Source organism: Pygocentrus nattereri, chromosome 9, assembly GCF_015220715.1.
Source record: "Pygocentrus nattereri isolate fPygNat1 chromosome 9, fPygNat1.pri, whole genome shotgun sequence".
NCBI classification, from domain to species: Eukaryota; Metazoa; Chordata; class Actinopteri; order Characiformes; family Serrasalmidae; genus Pygocentrus; species Pygocentrus nattereri.
Window position 1 is genome coordinate 20,264,578 of NC_051219.1, and position 21,441 is coordinate 20,286,018.

A 21,441-nucleotide genomic window follows, 5' to 3' on the forward strand; every position below is an offset into this window, starting at 1 on the left:
TTTAGTAGAGATAATACATGTGCACAGTGTAAAATCCCAGCAGTATTGCTGTGCTGAGTAGAGGTGGCTGACCTGTTCTGCATGACAGTCAGTAATTGCAAATCTATAAAGTGCATCTGTACGGTAGGTGCAGGGGTGGACAGAGTGCTGGAAATCCCTACTGAAGTGAAAGTACTGTTACTTTAGTGATAATTACTTGAGTACAAGTAAAAGTATTAGTGGAGGAAATTGCTCAAGTAAGAGTAAGTAGTAAGGAAGTTACGTTTTTGTGTATCCTCGATCACAACTTGAAAATATTTCAGCTTGTGAAATATTTCAGTTGGCTCTGCTACATTATTGGAAATAATCTGTTCAGACAAACTAAAGCAAAATGTAATGTTACCTAAAGAAAAAAAAGTTTTGAGCTTTGAGACTGATGTGTATGCTCCATGAGTGCAGGTTTAAACAACTTTCTTTGTAAGGAGCAATGTTTACATTAAACTAGATGCATTTTATCGTTAAATGATTATATAAGGCTTCCTAGTTTATCTGTTTCCAGTAAAGTAGTTTGGAGTCCCTGAAAGGCTATGCAGAGTTTGTTACTATCTAATGGACAGTAACAAAAAAAACTATTACGAGTTATTACAAGTAGATCACTTGTAACTAATGTAGTTAATGTATTTTTTGTGACGTTCCTTGACTTCGAGCTCCCTGACAGTTAGCTTACATTAAATTACAGATGTCAAACCTCTGCAGACAGTAAACATTAGTCACAGACTTCAACCTGTATAAATTGACTGTTAACAGTATAAACCTTTAAAATCAGCAGCATAAACAGCAGTTTATCCAGTTTTGATTTTGTTCACTGATTTATATCCTCCAGAAATCCTACTAATAATTCCTCCAGTAGTCACACTAATAGCTCAATTTTTTTTCACAGTTAAATGGCCAGATAGCTGTAGTACGGCATGTGCCGCTCAGGGCTCAAGGAGGAAGCTGGAGGCAGGATTCAGTGCTGCAGCAGCCATATTTTTAATTCACACACCAAACAGCACAAACTCAAACCAACCTAAACTAAACCTACACTGGCTTCAGACGGCTAGGCTTTTCAGTCTTTTCAGCTCTTCCGCAGTCTTTTGTTGTCGTTTCTGCTGTTGCTGCTTGTCCCTTTCTTGCTCCGTTCCCTCAGCTCTTTTTAAAAGGCGCTCACGCTGCTGAGCACCTGAGCCGAGAGGGAACAAGATCTCGCTGCTCCACCTCCCTGTCACCGCCCCTAGCTGGCAGCTCGGCCGCCTGAGTAGAATGTGAGGTGTAGTGAAGCGGGCTTGCTGCGGAGCAGGGGGCGGGGCCCGGGCGGTAGAGCTCATGACTCGCTGCTTGCCATAGTGCCTCTCGTGGCCAGACGCCATTGTCCTTGTCCTCCTCCTCCGGCTGTGACTCGCATCCCTCGACGGACGCCCCTCCCCACACGCGGCTCTCTCCCTGCCGTCCTCACTGAGGTCACCGCTGGGTGTTCGGGCCCCGCCTTTGTCATCGTCAGGACATGGGGGGCAGGCACATGCCATAATTAAGATTGAGAGAGAGAGAGAGAGAGAGAGAGGAGGCAAAATAAAGTCTCTGATAATGTAGTATTATCTGTCAGGTAAGATTGAGCATTAAATATATTTTTCATTATGCATTTTTAAGTAATTGAAATTCCAGGCATGGTCACTTAAGTTTTTTTTTGTAAGTATTATTATAGATTTTTAACTTTGTTCAAGTGATGCTCTGGTTTCCCAGGTGTGGCCCTTTGTTGATATGAGGTGATGAAGTGTGTGAGAGAAATAAACTTTGTACTCCACCACAGTGTGATCAGATTAATGTAACCATTTGGGCCAGCAGAACCAAACAAACAAAAAAACCCAGATAATTGAAAGCATCACTGTTTTCCAGAGGTTATGGGGAATCTGTATATACGACCGTTTACCTCAAAAACAGCAACAAAACCATATTTTCATATGGGTAAACTGTAGTTCTTGACACCAATGTTAACTAAAGTAGCTAGCTAACAGTCACTTCCAATAAAATATTTGTGACACATTTTAAGTTAGATAAAAATAGCCACCATTTTATTCTAAAACAGTGAAATAAGAGTAAAATAGTAAACATGGTACCTGTTTAGCTAGGATTAGTTAGGTAGGCAGTCGCTTTGTCAGGCTGAAGTGGAGTTGACTAAAGCAGAGATTTTGGCAGGCATGTGTTTATTCAGCTGATGTTTATCAGATGTTTATCAGTTTTCTTTAGTTCATTTGAAAATGAATGAAGATGACTGTTTGGATAAAGTATGTTTCTTGTGTGTGCTGGTTAAGTTCTCTTTTTGTCTCTACTAAGCTCCTTGTCTCTGTAGTGCTTTTTAAAAAATGTATTTTTTTATTTATTAAAACAAGTCTTTTAAACACTGGGTTGGTTTACAGATATGCAGTTTTTAAAATATTCAGTTATTTATTTATTCTTATGTCCTGCACTTACTAAAGTCTTACTAAAGTTCTGATAGCAAACAATAATAAAGCTTTGGTTAGTAAATTAGTATAACTATCTGATGCTTCTTCAGCTCAAGGCTGGCTTGCTGTACACAGAGAGGCCCCCCTCCCCCCTCCCTTAATATGGCTGGGTTATTTATCATAGTTGTGCAAGTCACTATCACTTGTGTCACCAGTAATATTAATAAATATCTACTCTGCTGGTAATTCACTTTAAGTTGTCTCCTCATATTCATTCATTCGACAGAGAGAGAGAGAGAGAGAGAGAGAGAGAGAGAGAGACAGATTCTCATGAGGGGAAAAGTACAACAGTGCTTTTGGTTGTGGACTGGAGTCAGTGTATTGTCTTTTTATTCCTGTGATCGTAAGTGTTGGTTCAATATGATTTTTTTTTTAACTTCTTTTTATTTCCTTTTTTTATCAAGTGCAGTTATATCTTTAAAAAAAAAAAACACAGCACAGGGCTCAGAGGTGTATGTCCTGGAGATTTTAGCATCCTCTCATTGTCCGTAAGTAGTTCCTCAGGGATTGATAACCAGATTGTTCCATAAACATAAATGAATCAAATATACGTGTTTCACAGTAGGTCACACAGTGACTTTTGAATACATTTATTTGTGTATACTTACATACAGAGGGAACTGTTTCATTTAAACATCTGTTGAAAACAAATATGTGATTACTGAGGACCATTTAGTCAAGAATTCATCTGATCTTAATTGTAGTCTCGCAGTTATACTTTCCATATAGTAAACATTCTTAATTTTTACCCTCCAGTGCATTACCGTGGGGGGCTGAGGCCTCAGCCATAAAACCATAATCATCTTTTTAGAAATTAGTAGAAGGGCTCTCAGTAATAATGTATTATTATTATTTCCTACATTTTCTGGTATTATTCCTAATAAAAAACAAAATGGTTCTAAGGGCAGTTCTATATTTAGGTATTTTTTAATTTCAGTTTGTATGTTTTGCCAGTATTCTGATAACTTCGGACAGTCCCAAAATATGTGTGTATGGTCTTCTACCAGGCCGCTGTCCCTCCAGCACTGATCCGAGGTACCACTAAATTTTGATATGACAAGAGGAGTCCTGAAAAATCTCATCTTAACTTTCCATTCGAATTCCTTCCAAGTTGGGCTGCTAGTTGTTCGAAATCCCTCTCTGCATGATAATTCCCACTTTTTGTCAGAAATTATGGTGTTCATCTCCAATTCCCATTTTTCTTTAATGTCCAAACTATTATCCACTAATTGTCCTTGTAATATCTTATATATGTGATATAATCTTCTTTTTAATTGTCCCTTTAATTGTTAACATAAAAAAATTTTTCTATTTTGGATGGAGGCTTACATAATTTGTCCCAATTTCTATGTGTCTGTAAGTAATGCCTCAACTGCAGGTATCTGAATAAGTGATGGGCTGGAAGATTATATTTATGTTGAATCTGCTCAAAGGACATCAGGTTACCTCCTTCAAATAATTGACCATACTTAATTAAGCCTTTTTCTTCCCATCTTTTAAACCCTATTTCTAGCTGAGATGGAAGAAAATCACTGTTATGTGCAATCTTCATGGTTCTAGATATTGACATAGGGAGTTTAAGATTTTTTCTCACATTTGACCATATCTTTAAAGTATTTTTTGCCCATTGATTACTAATTTTATTTACTCTCCAAGTTTTCTGATTCATAAATGGGATTGTATCCAAGTACATAGTTAGGCAATCTCTCTGTTCTATCTCCACCCATATGGCATCTTTATCTTGGGATATCCAAGCAACCATTGATCTTAGCTGGTCCGCCCAATAATATTTTTTCAAGTTAGGTAAATCTAGGCCCCCATGTTCCTTTGAACATAATAATCTTTTATATTTGATTCTGGGTCTTTTGTTCTGCCATACAAATTTAGATAACCATTTATTTATGCTTTTAAATGTAGAAGTAGGGACTTTCTGGAACAGAAAGAGTAGTCTTGGTAGTATGTTCATTCGTATCGTCTCCACTCATCCTATTAAAGACAAGGGAAGAATTTCACATCTTCCAATGTCGGTTTTTATTGCACCCATTAGTTTCCCATAGTTGGCCTTATACAGTTGTGATAAATCAGAAGTAATAACAATTCCTAGGTACCTGAACCCTTGACTTGACCAATGGAAATCAAATCTTCTACTTAGTTGTGCTGGCCAGTGCCCCACCAACATCATTGCCTCTGATTTTGATTGGTTAATTTGGTAACCTGAATGCTCTCCATACTCTTAAGTTTCTTATCAGTGCAGGGACTGAGGAACTTGGATCAGTGATATACGTCAGTACGTCATCTGCATAGAGTGAAATCTTGTGTTCTATTTGACCTTCATCTTTTACACCTTTTATGTTATGGTTTTGTCTTATTAATGCTGCTAGAGGTTCAATATTTACAGCAAAGAGCAGAGGACTAAGACTGTCCCCCTGTCGGACCCCCCTCTTCAAATCGAAAAAATCCGAACAACATCTATTCACTCTAACACGTGACTTCGGATTTGTATATATAACCTTGACCCACTCTACAAACACAGAATGGAATCCCATTGCAGCCATTGTTTTATACAAAAATTTCCAGTTCACAGTATCGAATGCTTTCTGAGCATCGAAACTTATTAACATAGAGTTCTGCTTATTTTTCTCCTTATATTATTGACTCCTTGTCACCCAGGGATAAATCCCATCTGATCAGGATTGATTAATTTTGCTATAATTGTTTGCATTCTTTTTGCCAGAATATTGGTCAGTAACTTTTGATCATTACACAGCAAACTAATGGGGTCTATATGCCTCACAGAACATCGGGTCTTTCCCTTCTTTGTGAATCAGATATAATGGCCTCTGACCACGTATTTGGTGGGTCGTTTTTGGAGAGAGCGTAATTGAAGACTTTAACTAACACAGGTACTAAAACATCCATAAAGCATTTATAAAACTCCCCAGGGGGACCATCTGTGCCCGGAGATTTGTTATTTTTTACATTTTTTATGGCTTCACGTATTTCTGTTTGTGTAATGCCTGCTATCATTTGCGATGCTTCTTCATCTGACAATGAAGGTAGATGTAAAGTGTTAAGAAAGGCATCAAGTTCATCATTAATTGTTTTTGATTTAGGCTCTTCGTATAAATGTCTGTAGAATGATGCAAAGGCGTCCGCAATATCCTTTGGGTGAGAGAGTATTTTTTTTGATATAGGATGTACAATCTCAGGAACCACACTACTGGCCTGGGCTTTACGGAGTTGAAAAGCTAACAGGCGACTGGCTCTGTTTCCCATCTCATAGTATCTCTGTTTGGAGAATCTTAGAGCTCCTTCGGCTTTATATGTGAGGAGCGTATCCAAGGCCTTCCTAATTTCTTTTACTTTTAGAAAATGGTTCTTTTCTTCAAAATATTGTGTGCTCCTGTAGTTTTATGTTCATTTTCTAATTGCTTTATTTTATTTTCTAGTTTTGTTTGCTCTTCCAGTCTTATTTTTTTTAGTCTTGATGCTATCTGAATCATTTTACCCCTTATGACCGCTTTAGCTCCTCCCCATAAAATTGATGGGGTTACCTCCCCATTATCATTATCTTAAAATATTCTTGTAAAGTCTGTTTCAACTCTTGCACTACTTCTGTGTTAGTCAATAATGAGACATTTAATCTCCAATATTTAAAAAAAATGTCTTTACCTAGATCTATATTCAACACTAGGGGCATGATCACTCAGTGTTATCGGTTCAATATGGCAATCTCTTACTTTATATATATGTTGTTGGGAAATACAAAAGAAGTCTATCCTAGAATAACTATTATGAACATTAGAAAAAAAACTGAAATCCTTCCTTTTAGAATTCTTAAATCTCCATGGGTCAACTAGTCCTAATTCCGAAATCATATTATTAAGTGTTTTGTTTTTTTTAAGTTTGGGGTCCTCTCCCTTTTGGTGTTCTATCTAATCTGCCATCTTGCACAGCATTAAAGTCTCCTCCTACTACTATCATGCCCTTAGCATTGTCAGCAATTACATTTGCAATTTCCTCAAAAAAGTTGTGATCATTTTCGTTTGGGGCATACAAATTAATAATGGAGACCTCCACCTCCCCTATTGTGCCTACTACCATGACAAATCTCCCCAATTTATCCTCAGTAACTTTTTCTAAAGAGAAGGCCAGTGTCTTGTTAATTAAAATAGCAACTCCTCTTTTTTTACCAAATGAAGCACCATGTACTTGGCTCACCCATTCTCTTCTTAAGTTTTTATGCTCTCCCTCTGACAAGTGAGTTTCCTGTAATAATGCAACTGAGCATTGTAGTTTCTTTAACTGGCTATATATCTTTTTCCTTTTAATAGGATGATTCAATCCATGGACATTATAAGTAACTATGGTCAGGTTATTCATTTGAATCTCGCAAAGTGTTAATATTATCCCACATTTTTGTTTTCAATCTGGACCTCCATTTCAACCCAATGCACCTGTGAAGGACTGCACATCTGTTGGAATCAAACGTAGTGGAAAAACAAAAAACGAACTTTCTACATAAGAAAAAATAAGAACTGACTTCCAAACACCCAACTGGTTTAACGAACATCTTACTAACCAGTTTCAGTAAAGAGGGAGAGTTGTGACTAGATTCTCTCCGGGGAGACACATGCAGTGCTACCGCAACTAACTTACAGCAAGTATGCTGTGTTCCAAGTTGCCTATATACTACAATAAAATAAGATAAAATAAAATAAAATTATCTTGCCTACAACCTCTGGAGAGAAGTCCTTTCACTAACTTAATTTAAATAATTGTAATTGCTTTATACCTGATGTTTCACATTACTATCACAATCACCGCCACCTTACTATATTCTTAAGTACTTAAATCTGGTGTACATACTGTAAATTCTCTATATTGTCTTAAATTATTAGTAAAGTGTTTATTTTTACATAAATGGCTGCAACTGTAACAACTGCAATTTCCCCCTGGGATCAATAAAGGAATCTGAATCTTAAATTGTTGTTCATTTTTTTCCCTTCCTATACATAAACCAGCCAAATTTAACATTTTGTTACAACAAAAACAGAACCAGCACTCATGTAAGGCGGGTATATAACCATCGCCATCTGATAGTTTCCTGCCTACCTACTTACATCTTACAGCTGTTTACTATTCATGTTCACCTCAAACGAAAATCCGCAAATCGCCATTCGTCAATGTTGATATGCCTGCTCTGCTTGATTTCGATGCCAAGACCGAAGAATTACGCAATAACTCCCTTGAAGATTCTCCCGATCATCCACCTTGACATGAATTCCCATCTCCTTAAGAGTGGGTGCCGCATCTGCAAGGGTCGTGAAGGTCTTCACTCCGGAGTCCAAATGGACTTTTAGTTGGGCAGGGAACGGCGACTGGGCTTTCACTTTTTTCTCTTTGAATTGTTTTATTACCTCCCGCACCTGTTTGCGTTTCTTTTGTACATCCGGCGTGTAGTCCTGATCGAAGAAGATCTTCTGGCCTTGGTATATCACTCCTCGCTTTTTCCAGGCTTGTTGGAGTATCGTTTCCTTAACTCTATAGTCGGAAAACCTGACAATGATGGATTTTGGAGGGGCGGAATCATCTGGTTTCATTGTCAACGAGCGATGTGCTCGCTCCACGCATAAGTCCAGTTCTTCTGGTAGTTCAAGAGAGGTACGCATCAAATTGGTTATGAAGTTAATCATATCGCTTCTTTCCTCGCCCTCTTTCACTCCATAGATGCGCAAGTTGTTTCATCTTGCTCTAGACTCAAGGTCTTCACACTTGGCCGATAGTTTAGCTTCTCTGTGGAGGAGATAGTGAATGGCTCTCTCATGTCGGAGCACTTTATCCTCCGTATCACTCACTCTCTGCTCCACATTCACTACTTGTTGTTCTAGTTTTGTCGTACGTTCCACCCTTGGATAAGGTGGTTTTCGTGTCTTGAGAGGCCTCTGTGTGTTCCTTCCGTAGGTTGCGCATTTCTGTGAGGACCATCGCCGTATTTTCTTCTGTGCCTGTCTCGCCCCTGTGTGAAGATGTGGCTACGTGGTCTTGTTTACCTTTTTTTTGTTCACCTTGCCTTTCTTTTCGGCGTCTTTTTTTAAAGTAGACATTGCAGATTATGCTTATATCAGTTTAAACTGGTTAATTAAACATGAAAAATGGTATGGCTAGTATTTTTAAGGGTTTCTTTCCCCAACCAAAAAACGTCAAGCTGCTACTCCTGTCATGACGTCACCGGTAGCCGGTTCAATACGATCTATAAGTGGTTCTCCACATGTAAGCTTCCAATCTGTTAGCAGAATTGCATTGTCCTTCTGGTTAACTGAGTTCTTTTTTGAGGACATTTTAGACAGATACAGGACAGTAATACATTGTCAGCATTTTAAATGGGTAGTAATGCTGTAATGAATGAAAGCCTATTAATATCAAAATTAAAATTAAGATGTAATATGTAAAATGTATTTGTATGTTTGCATTTAACATGAGCTCAAATTGACAAGTCTAATTTAATACTGTGATTTTAATTTGCCATTTAGTCACAGATGGGGGTTAGTGCTCTACTTTTTGTGGGTTAACTACAAATTTTTGTAGCTTATAGCTGTAGCTGCTACAGTTTCACGAAATGTACCTAATAGCTGTAGGGCCTACAAATCTTTCTGTACCTATGGCGATAAATTTCACTATAGTTTCGCTGCAGGCTTCAGTCAATCCATGCAAAATCTGAACCACAGAACACAACCGTTAACTAGGCTGGTGGTGTGCAATCCTGAATGAGCCATGGACAGCTCGAGCAAATGGGCATGCGCTGGTCCCGTGTGCTGATCACCCCTTACTATTAGGCTTTGCTCAGGGGTCACAGCCGAAATGTTAAGAAGACATTTTATGTCCATTTTACTATCTTGGCTTAAATATGTCTTAGTATGTGCTGATGTAAAACACAGGCTCACTTTTTCTGCTTTAACCTTTAGCTTAGCTATAGCCACTATTCTCGCATCTCAGAAAAGTTTTCCGCAACTTTCTTGTAAAATGTCTCTCAGTGTTCGACTTCTTACGAGGCTGAAGTCAGATTCGCATTCACCAGCTTCTCGTTTAAATTGTCCCGTTCCACCTTAAATGCTGCCTGAAGCGCCAGATCGTATTGCCGTGGAATGGGACAGTTCTAACAAGAAGCAGGAGAATGAGAAACCTCAGCTTTGTGACTTGCTGCAGATTAACCGTGTGAGGAAGTGCATATAAATGCAAATAAGTCTATTCGTCTCCAAATGAACGATGTTCGTCTTAAATCTCTCTCTTTGCCTTTTTGTTGTCTGCTTTGCTGTGTGACCAGCAGTCTACATTTAAGTCTTCTGGTTGGTGAATTAGCAGTTAAATTATGTGTTAAATCCAGCATCTAAGACCATTTATTGTGGAGGATTGTTAGGTTACCTAAAAATTTTGTTCTGTTCTGGAGCAGCAACAACTCTGCAGCAGTGGAGACCTGATTCTCACCCCAAACAGAGCCAGGGTCACTGATGAGAATTTTGAGGCCTAAAGTGTGATGCTGAAGTTTAACAAAGGACTCTGAATGTCATGTCTGTATGTATCTTGCTGAAATGTTTAAATTGGAGCAGTTTTATTTCAACGGTTGACAGTGCTTTGCACAAAATTTTGGTTTGCATGTATTATTTTTTGTAGAATTTTGTTAGGAAAAACCTGACTTTGCCTTTATTTAGTCTACATTTTTGTTGGATAATAAGCCTTTGTATAAGTTTGATTGTTGGTTACACTTAAACTTACTTTCTGGTGATTTTTTTTGTATATTTGCAACTTTTCAATTTTTTGTTGTCATTCACACAATTAAATGCAGTGTCTTGTTCGCACTATCAGTTGGGCTTGTTTGGTGTGTGCAGTACTTTTCAAAAGTAGCTAAAAAGTAGGCACTACTTTCTCTGGAAAAGTAGCTAAATTGTAGCTAGGTACAGATTTTGGGAAAGTAGCTAACTACTCATTTTAACTACTGCATTTAGTATGCTAGTAATGACATTTACACAAAGGTTTAGATGCTTTATGAATAGCTTTATTTAAATTAGAATACATTTCCAGAACTGCATATTTATGTTTAATCTGATTATGCACTAATATCAAAGTGATAAAGTAGTTTGTACTACTGTGGAAGAATACAACTTATTCACAAGTTGTTGTGGTCCAACAGTTCGTTCTGACTCAGACTTCCTCTGGCTCTCAGCCTCACCTCTCTGCACCTCTCTACACCCCCACCGTTGCCACTTCCGGAAATAGGGCAAAATTCAAATGGAAATGGGAAACCGCACCTCTCTGCTTTGCATTTACATATTTTTTCCTATTGTGCTCATTCTTTGTCAAAATGCCTTCTGTGCTCATGAAAATGCCTTCCCACCAGATTTTCTTTAGTTTTCATGGTAATCCCACCCCTTCCAACCTGTTAATTATCCCGTCAGGTTGGGGCCAAGAGAACACTCAGTGGAAAAGGCTTTATTTAAACCCATGCCAGCCAAAATGGTTATAGCTACTCTTACATTAGCAGAAGAGATGAAGAAGAGAAATATGGCCACTTGTGATGCTTACTGTCTTTATATACGACTCCGTGAGAGAGGCCTTAGTCGAACGTTTGGCCAGGTTTTCTGGTTTATTGATCTAGTTCGTAAAAACGAGGCTAAACTTGGCTTCCTTCTTGTCAACTTTTTTTTTTTAATTCCCTGGTTCAGCATTGCAGTAGATACATTCTGGTGCCTAGAAAAAGATACTGGCTTAATCTGCCATGTCTGTAGCCTACTGTTGGCTAACCCAGACAATAATAAAGAAGAAAGATTCTTTGTGAGTAATCATCCCAAGTTTATATATTTCTACGTCACACTGCATTCTAAAGAAAAAAAAAATCAGCAGCCATGTTTTTAGATAAAGCCTTTCCTGAATGTAGAGTTGGCACTGCCCTGATGGGATGATTGACAGGTTGGGAGCACCACGAAAATCTGGTGAAATGCAATTTCACAGGCGTTTTGACACCTAATGAGAGCAGTAGGCAAGAACATGTAATTGCAAATAGGAGAGGCGCTGTTTCCCATTTATATTTTAATCTTGCCCTCTGTCTAGCTTGGCATTCTCACATTGCAAATGTAGATAACATTTTAATTATTGTTTTGACATAGTTAAAATAACAAACACATTTAGCATAAATATGCTCAATTAATTATTTTATTTTATTTGAAAATACATTTTAATGAACAAAAAAGCTGCTCATAAAGCATTTAAATCATGGACATAAAATGTCATTACTAAGCTAATTGAAATAGCGGTAGTGAATTAGAATTTTAATTTTGAGTGGGAAATTTAAATGCAAACATACAAATGCATCATCATTTTACAATATATTTTAATTTTAAAACTGATATGCTTCCATAGTAATGTGCTTGTCTTGCCTATTTATTCTATCCATTTATATATACTCACTCACTTGTGTTGCCAGCTATTTAGACATTAATAACTGTGTGTTATTTTCAGAGGACAATAAATCTATACTGCTATACAAGCTGTACACAGACTACTTTGTTATATCCTAATTTCATTTCTATATAGTTGTCCATTGAAAAGATGTGATAAAATACTTTCAGAAATGTGAGGAGTGTACTCACTTTTTTGTGAGATACTGTACTTTGACCTTTTACCTGTTTGTGATCTCTACAGGCCACGTTGCATGGAACCAGTGTGCACTAACCTGCAGGCTCAGATCCTGCTCTGCTACAGAGAAAACCGCAACCAAACCCTGCGATGCTCAGACCTGGCCAAAGAGTACATGCAGTGCATTGATGCTGCCAAGAAGGTAAGGCTAACTGGCTGTGGGTGTCTGTATGTGTGAATGCGCAGTTAGCGCGTTCTGGCCTTGCCATCAAAAGACATAATAGTCTTTGATGCTGTATGAAGCAGCAATAAAGAAAAAAGAAAAGTTTCTGAGCTTAAAGGTCAAAGCCTTTTCCATAGTGTATAAAACTCCTTCACTAAATCTATCCCTTTCTTTGTGATAAATCTCACAATGTAGTACCATAATGCAGCCTTGTAGCCAGGCAACGGTACAAAAGTGGGTATACTCCATCAGGCTCTGAGTGTGTGGAGCTCAAGGGCACTGGCTTGCTAACATAACATTGCATTCTCTCTCACTCACTCACTCACTGCCTGTATTTCTGCACTGTAGTGTAGTCTTTACTGGCTGCCTTTCCAAATGCAGTTTCCTCAAGCGACTGCTTGGGCACGTGTCTGCTGTCCCTCTGTGTCTGTTATGACTGCCTCAGGATGAGTCATGGCTGTGGGTTTATTTTTACGACTCTGAAAACAGTAGGGCTAGGCCAGTAAACACAAAATCAATGGCATTTGCTCTGCTAATGGAAGCTCATTCACACAGCGGCACACAGCCTCACACTTGAGGCTTACTCCGTGAGGTCTGGGATCACCCAATGAATCTAAAGCTGCAGCAGCCCTGCTCTTCCACCATCCATCCATATCAGCCTTTCCAATCAAACAGCAAGCTCAGGCTGGTTTACTCTGCCTTTGGTTCAGATTGCTGATTTGAAAGGATATGGTCTGAAACCAAAATAAATAACAAATATTTTTTTTAGGAAACATAATATAGAAATAAATAAATAACTAAAGAACAAAACAATTGAGAATTGTAAATATTTTTGTCTACATTCAGAGGTGGACATGCTTCTGAGTTTTGGATTGTAGTCTTGCTGCATAACCCAAATAGTTTTTAAAATTTTAAATATTTTTGCTATTTTAACCTTGATTCTACTTTGTGTTCAGGTTTATTGTTTTCTAGTTAAATTGACATATGAACATGAAATCATTAGCATTGAAAGATTTTTCTCTCTTCAGCGATGTCGGTTCACTGCAATATAAAACAACAAAAGCCAAGCCTTATTAGTAAGTTTTTTGCAAAAACCAAAATAAATTTGTGTGTTCTAAATAGCAGGCTATGTAAATGGCTAGCTGGTAAATTTGTTGGAGTCCAGAAAGAATACTAGTAAATAATGGTCACTGAATCGCTTTATGACTTGTAGGTGGAAAGAAGACTTTGGATATTTACTTTCTTGTTATTATGCAGGTTGTTCTGTTGATTTTGTTTTTCTCTGGATATTGTGCCTCAGTAATTATATATATGTTGATGAAGAAAAACATGGATGTCCATGGTGTGTGTCTGTTTGCTGCGTGAATCAAATCTGTGTCTGGATCAGCTTAACAGTTTGCAGACAGCAGGGAGAAAGAATAGAGACCCTTATTAGAGAGACTGTCTTGCTCTTGACTCATTTGCCTCCAGGAAGGCTGCACACCCTGAGAAGGAGAGGGGGAAAGAGAGAGAGAGAGAGAGACTGAAAAGAGAGATAGATTTGAAGTGTGCAGAGAAATGAGAGAGAAGGAGACAAATACAAAAGGGAAAACAGGACAAGAGAGAGAGGAAAAAGGATGAAGCAAAGTGTGTGATTAGGGCTGAAAGAGAGGAAGCGAGGCTATGGCAGGGTGGTGTGCAATCGGAGCAGACAGTGTGCTCTCTGGCTACCGTCTCTGCTTGGAGGGGGCACCCACGCTTCTCACAGCCCTGTCTAGGATAATGACTCTGAGATTGGCTGATCCGTCTGCCCTGCTCGCACTGCACCGTGCGATCCTCCACTCATTTACGGCTAGGCCAGACCCACACTGACTTTGATGGTGATGGATGTTTTGAGCATCCTTGCATTTAGCACAAAGGAGAGATGGGAGTTGGAGGGAAACCATAGACATGGTCAGAGAGAGAGAGAGAGAGAGAAATGGGAATACACTAGTTAATGAAGCATGTCTGAAGCTGGATTGATGTTGCGGTACACCAGGGATATTGTGTGGAAGTCTGAACTTTTTTTGAGAAACCACCGAAAACTTTATTACTGCCTTCTCCCTCTGCTGGATTGGCTCCTGTTGCCATGTCTATATGCAGACCACTTTTGAGCTAATGTCTGCATGCCAATGTCCCCAACTCATCTGCGTCCCTTTGTGCCTACTGCTTCGACCCACTTGTATCTCTTGCCTCAAAGCATGTGCAAAGACCAAAGCACTTAATCCATCTTGAAAGTTTACTGAGTAAGATGTCAGCCATAGACTTTTAATGTTCAAAGCTTTGTGTTCCCAGTTCTGATCCAGGGAGAGGCAGATCTAAAGGATGGCAGCTGCCACCCCAATTTTGCAGAACTTCAATATGGTACAAAATTGTATAAAGTACAGTGGGCTTCATTGTTCTTAAACAGCAGAATTGTTTACATCTTTGTACTCTTGAGTGTGCATAGATTCTGTTCTTACTTAAGAACAAATTCCAGTAGGAAAACTTGTGAATGTTAGATTTTTTGTTAAATCTGTTTAAGTGGGGTTTAAATATTTAAGAATAATTTCTTCTTAATAACGGTTGGTGAGTGAGGCCCAGTGTGTCTATACTCCAAAAAAAAGTGGACAAGAATATTGTAAAACAAAACAGAAACATTTATTATTAATTTATTCATTTACACAATGTTCCAATCGATTGTGAGAAATCACAAGATGCCTGTGTGTGTGCGCGTGTGTGCGCGCGTGTGTGTGCGCGCGTGTGCGTGCGTGCGCGCGTGTGTGCATGCGCGCAGTGATTCTTAAACCACAGATTGTGATGAAATGTGGATGTGTTTTTGCTGAGTTGCCACATAATAGAAAATGTGTATCAGTGCATTTGTGTAAGTGTAAAATGAGTGTGAGTTTAAGACTTTTTTTACACAGAAAAAAAAAGTTGAGATTTCAAAATGTACACATACATATTTATACCATCTTTCACATGATGTCTGAAGCTGAATGATTATGACACTGCATAGAGTTTTTAATTGAGCTAGACAGATTTGTTTTTGGTACACACTTTAACAAACATATTGGCCCAATGACTGTACATAAGAGGGGACTATATGTCTCTGTTTGCTCCCATTGTGATGTTCTGAAGCCAAAAAATGGCTGAAGTGGAGGTCACCGTCTTGTTTGCGCTTGCGGAGAAGATGAAAACTAGAGCCAGAGTTTGTGCAGTAAAGACAGGAGGCGAGCATACTGCCCATGCTTGTTGGGGACACGCCCTCTCTCTCTCAGTGTCTGCAGCGTGCATGGCCACTGTGACTGAACCTGACTGCAAAAACCAGCACAGCAAATAGTGATTGTTCAGAGCAACTCAAAGACGAACTGGTAAGCACACTATTACTATTACTATACTGGTTATATACCAGCTCTTTTTGTGTAATATATTTTATGATAATAGGTTATACACCTATACACCTCTTTTCAGAAATATACTGCAATACATAAATAAATATATACAGTATATTTATCAAAAGGACCTGTAACATTGGATTCCAAGAGACAGCTACATACACCATGGGGAATTCGGAGCAAAATAAACCTTTGGGGTTAAGCTTTGCTTGAATGCACAGTTCCATAGACCACCAAAGTCAAGTTGTCCTTATGTAGGTGGTATCATGCCCATATTAGAAACTCCATGTCTTAGGTAGATTTCTCCTTGGCAGCAATCAAGATCACCACCATCACATACATAAAAATCACATTCATTGTAGTTGTACAGAATTTTTTTTTATCTGTACATGACATAAACTGTAGTACAAAACAAATCAAATCAAATCAAATCAAATTTATTTATATAGCGCTTTTTACAACTGATGTTGTCACAAAGCAGCTTTACAAAAATGGGAATCACAGCACAGAGAATCAGACAAAACACTGAACATAATATACAGAATATACAGAACCCCCGTGAGCGCTGAGGCAAGGAAAAACTCCCTCAGAGCTGGAGGAGGAAGAAACCTCGGGAGGACCAAGACTCACATCTAAAGGGGGGACCATCCTACCACTGGTCAGACAACTTATAAGTTAAACATTGAAAAGTCAATTTTACATCCACGCAGTTCTAATATATTCAGGTGTGTATAATCAACAGTGGAAACAATTAGAGTTCATATAGATTTGGATGTGATCTGTAGTGGAGAAGCTGCGTTCCAGAAACTTCCATCAGTCTGGTCAATCAGGGGGACAGGGGGACTTGAGGGTGGGACATCCATCAGTATTGGGCCGGACCGGTGGACAGTCAGTAACTCGGAGGAAGGAAAGATTTAGGAATTAGTTTAGACTGTATTTATGAAGAACAGAAAATGTAAAAAATTATCAGAGTGTGACTAATGACTCCGGCAGGTCTGAATATGACAGCCTAACTAAAGGGAGAGAGCCAGAAGGTAACATAGACACGGAGGCTCCCTGAGACACTGGCATTCACCCACTCCACCGTCCACAAACCTGAGTGACTGCATGTAGTGAGTGACAGCAGCACCAGCATCTCAGTTTACCCACAATTCACTATGTCCATGAACCCCTGGATCTGCAGCCTTATCTAAAGGGAATTAACATTAACTACCAAAAGCTAAACTAAACAAGTAAGTTTTTAGTCTAGACTTAAAGATTGAGACTGTGTCTGAGTCCCGAACATTATCGGGGAGATTATTCCAGAGTTGGGGCGCTTTATAAGAGAAAGCTCTTCCTCCTGCAGAGCTTCTCTGAATTTTGGGAACTACTAGGAAGCCAGCACCCTGTGATCTAAGTAATCGTGGTGGTTCATAATAGGAGATAAGGTCTCTCAGATACTCAGGAGCGAGCCCATGTAGGGCTTTATACGTTAACAGGAGAATTTTATAGTCTATGCGGAATTTGACTGGAAGCCAGTGAAGAGCTGATAGGACTGGACTAATATGGTCAAATTTTCTAGTTTTAGTAAGGACCCTGGCTGCAGCATTTTGAACTAGCTGAAGTTTATTTAAGTTACTGCTAGAACATCCTGACAGTAGCGCATTACAGTAGTCTAGCCTTGACGTAATGAAGGCATGTACTAATTTTTCTGCGTCATGTAAGGATAAAGCATTTCTTAGCTTGGCGATGTTACGGAGATGTAGAAAAGCTGTTTTAGTAACATTAGATATGTGTTTATCAAATGCTAGATCTGAATCTATGATAACGCCAAGATTTTTAGCTGTTGAACCAGGTGTGACTGAGAAGTCGGCCAGATTCAACATTAGGTGTGATAATTTATTTCTAGCAGCTTTAGGGCCTAATAGAAGAACTTCTGTTTTATCACTATTTAATAGAAGAAAGTTGTGTGACATCCATGATTTCACATCTTTTACGCAATCCTCCATTTTCTTTATTCTCTGTTTGTCATCAGGTTTGGCTGATATGAAGAGCTGCGTGTCGTCTGCATAACAATGAAAATTAACATTATGTTTTCTAATAACTTTGCCCAGGGGGAGCATGTATAACGTAAATAATAACGGTCCTAAGATAGAGCCTTGTGGAACTCCATATCTAACCTTTGTATAATTGGAGGGTATATTATTTACCCTCACAAACTGAAAACGATCGGTCAAGTATGATTTGAACCACGATAAGGCAGTTCCAGTTATACCGACCATTTTCTCTAATCTTTCTAGGAGGATATTATGATCTATTGTATCAAAAGCTGCGCTCAGATCAAGAAGTACCAGTAAAGAAACGCAGCCTTGGTCAGCGGCAAGAAGCAGATCATTTGTTATCTTAACTAGAGCTGTCTCAGTGCTATGATGAGGCCTAAATCCAGATTGGAATTTTTCATAGATCTGGTTTCTTTGCAGATAAGAGCCAAGTTGTTGGGCCACGGCCTTTTCTAAAATCTTAGAAATAAATGGTAAATTTGAAATAGGTCTATAGTTAGATAGTACACTAGGATCAAGATTTGGTTTCTTGATCAAAGGTTTAATTACTGCTAGTTTAAAGGCTTTGGGAACATACCCCAGGTTTAATGATGAGTTTACTATTGTTAATAGTGGTTTAATTATGTCTGGTAATACCTGTTTTAATAGTTTTGTGGGAACTGCATCAAGTGTACAGGTTGTGCAGTTTGATGAGGAGATAATTTTCTCCAGTTCTAAATGATGTAGTGGGTTAAAAACTTCCAACCTGACTTCGGTAGCTGGATTTTGTTCTATATCAGCCACACCAGATGACAGACAAGATGTGCTATTTATCTGTTGAACTTTGTCCCGAATATTTTCGATTTTATTATCAAAATAGTCCATAAAAGCATTGCTAGTGTGGATTGCTGGAATCTGAGGATCAGTACCTGCCTGATTTTTAGTCAGTTTAGAAATAACACTAAAGAGAACTCTAGGGTTGTTTTTATTAATCTCGATCTGAGAGGCCAGATACTCTGAGCGGGCTTTATTAATTTCTCTTCTATATTCAACAATACTGTCTTTCCAAGCAGAGTGGAATACTTCCAGTTTGGTTGATCGCCATTTTCGCTCAAAATTTCGTACTAATTGCTTTAAAGTACGAGTTTGGTCGTTATACCACAGCGCAAGTTTTTTCTGTCTCTCTTTTTTGTGTTTAAGTGGTGCTACACCATCTAAAGTAGACCGGAAGGTATTTTCTAAACAATCAGTTAGTTTGTCTAGTTCTGCTGGGTTACCTGGAGAGTACACTATGGTTGATAAATCAGGAAGGTTATCAGTAAATTGTTGAGCGGTAAAGGGCGTTATTGAACGTTTCATAGAGTAGCTGGGGGATGTACGTATATTATGACTAAGATGAAGTTTAAAAGAAATAAGATAATGATCTGAGATTACTGAGGTTTGAGAAAGAATATCTAGGTTATCTATGCTAACACCCAGGGTCAAAACCAGATCCAGAGTATGATTACAGTAATGCGTAGGTCCTGTTACATTTTGAGCAATACCAACTGAGTCTAGAATTGATGCAAAAGCCTTTTTTAATGAGTCATCAACTTTTTCAAAATGAATGTTGAAGTCTCCTACTATAATTACTTTATCACTACAAACTGCTAAATCTGCAGCGAAATCACTAAATTCTTTTAAAAATTCTACATAGGGTCCTGGTGGTCTGTAAATATTAATTAAAGAAAATGCATTCTGTTTTGTAATTGGATTAATTATATTGATGTAAAGAAGCTCAAAAGAAGTGAAATTATCATAGTGTTTCTGATTGACAGCTAGGGAATTTCTAAAAATTATGCAGACCCCGCCTCCTCTACCGGACGATCTGGGGTTGTGTATATACAAAACAAACAACAAAACAAACTACTACTGCTCTAATGCTGCTTTCAGGTAGTCTCAGTTTCCCTCAAGGAGGCACCATGTGAATGCCCTTCGAAGTTAGACGATAAAAGCTCAAATTAATAATGCTATGATAATAACCTTATTATCATTGTAGTGGATGATGGGAGCAAACAGTCCAACAACACAAAGCAATCTGACAAACTGTACAAATATAATAAATATAATGGTAAAGTTCATTTTAAACAGTTAAAACAGCTAATAAAATACAACACCCATTTTACAACATCAGTGTTCTGTTTATCTCACATAAAGGTCCTGCTCAACTTTCAGGGTCATATATAGCTGCACAATACACCAACTGAACCCAGTAACTAATTGCTGCATTGAGTTAGGTCAGGTTGAGCAGGAAAATCACTAAACTCTGCATAAATAAGGTACTTCAGGACTAGAGTTGCCCACCCCTTTTCCGTAGATATCCTGTTCCTTCTCTAGAGCAGCAAGGAGCCAAGACCTTTGAGCAGTCTGGGTTACAGAGATGACGAGGGATGTCTATGACCTTATCTTATCTCAGATGTAGATCATTATGTTGGCCATCACCCAGCAAAACCAGTGGGGACTAACAAGTGGAAATCCACAAGAGAACTGTAAGGAGGCTCATTAATACAGGCTGTGTTAGTTGCAGTTTGACTGTAGACTTAAATTAAGTTTTTGTACATGAGTAAAAATACAGTAGGTATGTCGTCATTAGAACTTTTTGGAAATACAACCCCATTTCCAATGAAGTTGGGACGCTGTGAAAAATGTAAATGCAAACAAAATTCAACGATGTGCAAATGATTTGAACCTTCTATTTCACTGAAAATGCTTCAAAGGCAACATATTAAATGTTGAAGCTCAGAAATGTTATTGTTTTGTGAAAAATATATGCCTGTTTTGAATTTGACGCCAGCAACAAGTTCCAAAAAAGTTGGAACGGGGGCAACCAAAGGCTGATAAAGTTGTGCAATGCTTAAAAAAACCTGGTGGTTAAAGTGCCCCGTGGTCAGACAAATCAACATTTGAAATTCTTTTTGGAAATCATGGAAACTGTCCTCTGGGCTAAAGACCACTCAGCTTGTTATCGGTGCACAGTTTAAAAGCTGGTATTGATGATGGCATAGGGGTGCATTAGTGCACATGGCATGGGTGACTGGCACATCTGTGAAGGCCCCATTAATGCTGAGCGATTATGTACATGTTTTGGCAACATATGCTGCCATCCAGACAACCAATTAATCAAATTAAGCTATCTGTACCATTGCGTTAAATGTTTTTTTTTTTTCATTTCTTCCTATGTCAGATATGGGCTTTTTCCATAAATTATGTTAACTAACTAACTAACTAACTGACTAACATTTAATGCCAGTGCACAGCTAACGTAAAACCACTACTAAAGCTAGCCAACATATTCGGACACAAAAGATACAATATCAGATACTTATTTACATTTTTCATTTGCTAGTTAAAAAAACCTGTTTACAAAATTTTCTGAATGTGAAACAGAACTTGAATTGGACAATGTTTTAATACCCAAACCAAATTGACATTTGCTGTAGGCTTTTCAGTGCCACTGCCTAGTTGGTTAACATTAGCTAGCAGGTAGCTAGGAAATTGAATAAAATAAGCCACTTATATCCAGTGATGGTAAATAATTTCCAAACGAGAATCTGCTAAAACAGTTTAAGGACCAATCATAGTTTTGCTTCAGAGTGTTAAAAGTGAATTCTCAATGT

The 21,441-nt window shown here is 38.4% G+C and overlaps 1 protein-coding gene across 3 annotated transcripts in view; it reads left to right on the plus strand.

Annotated features, from left to right (window-relative positions):
- Window positions 1-21,441, plus strand: part of chchd6a (coiled-coil-helix-coiled-coil-helix domain containing 6a) — a 99,563-nt gene that overhangs the window by 60,523 nt on the left and 17,599 nt on the right. For all 3 annotated transcript variants that reach the window (XM_017694164.2, XM_037541121.1, XM_037541122.1), the window contains one exon: window positions 12,216-12,351. In XM_017694164.2, coding sequence (XP_017549653.1) covers window positions 12,216-12,351 — 136 coding nt within the window. The remainder of the gene's footprint in view (window positions 1-12,215; window positions 12,352-21,441) is intronic.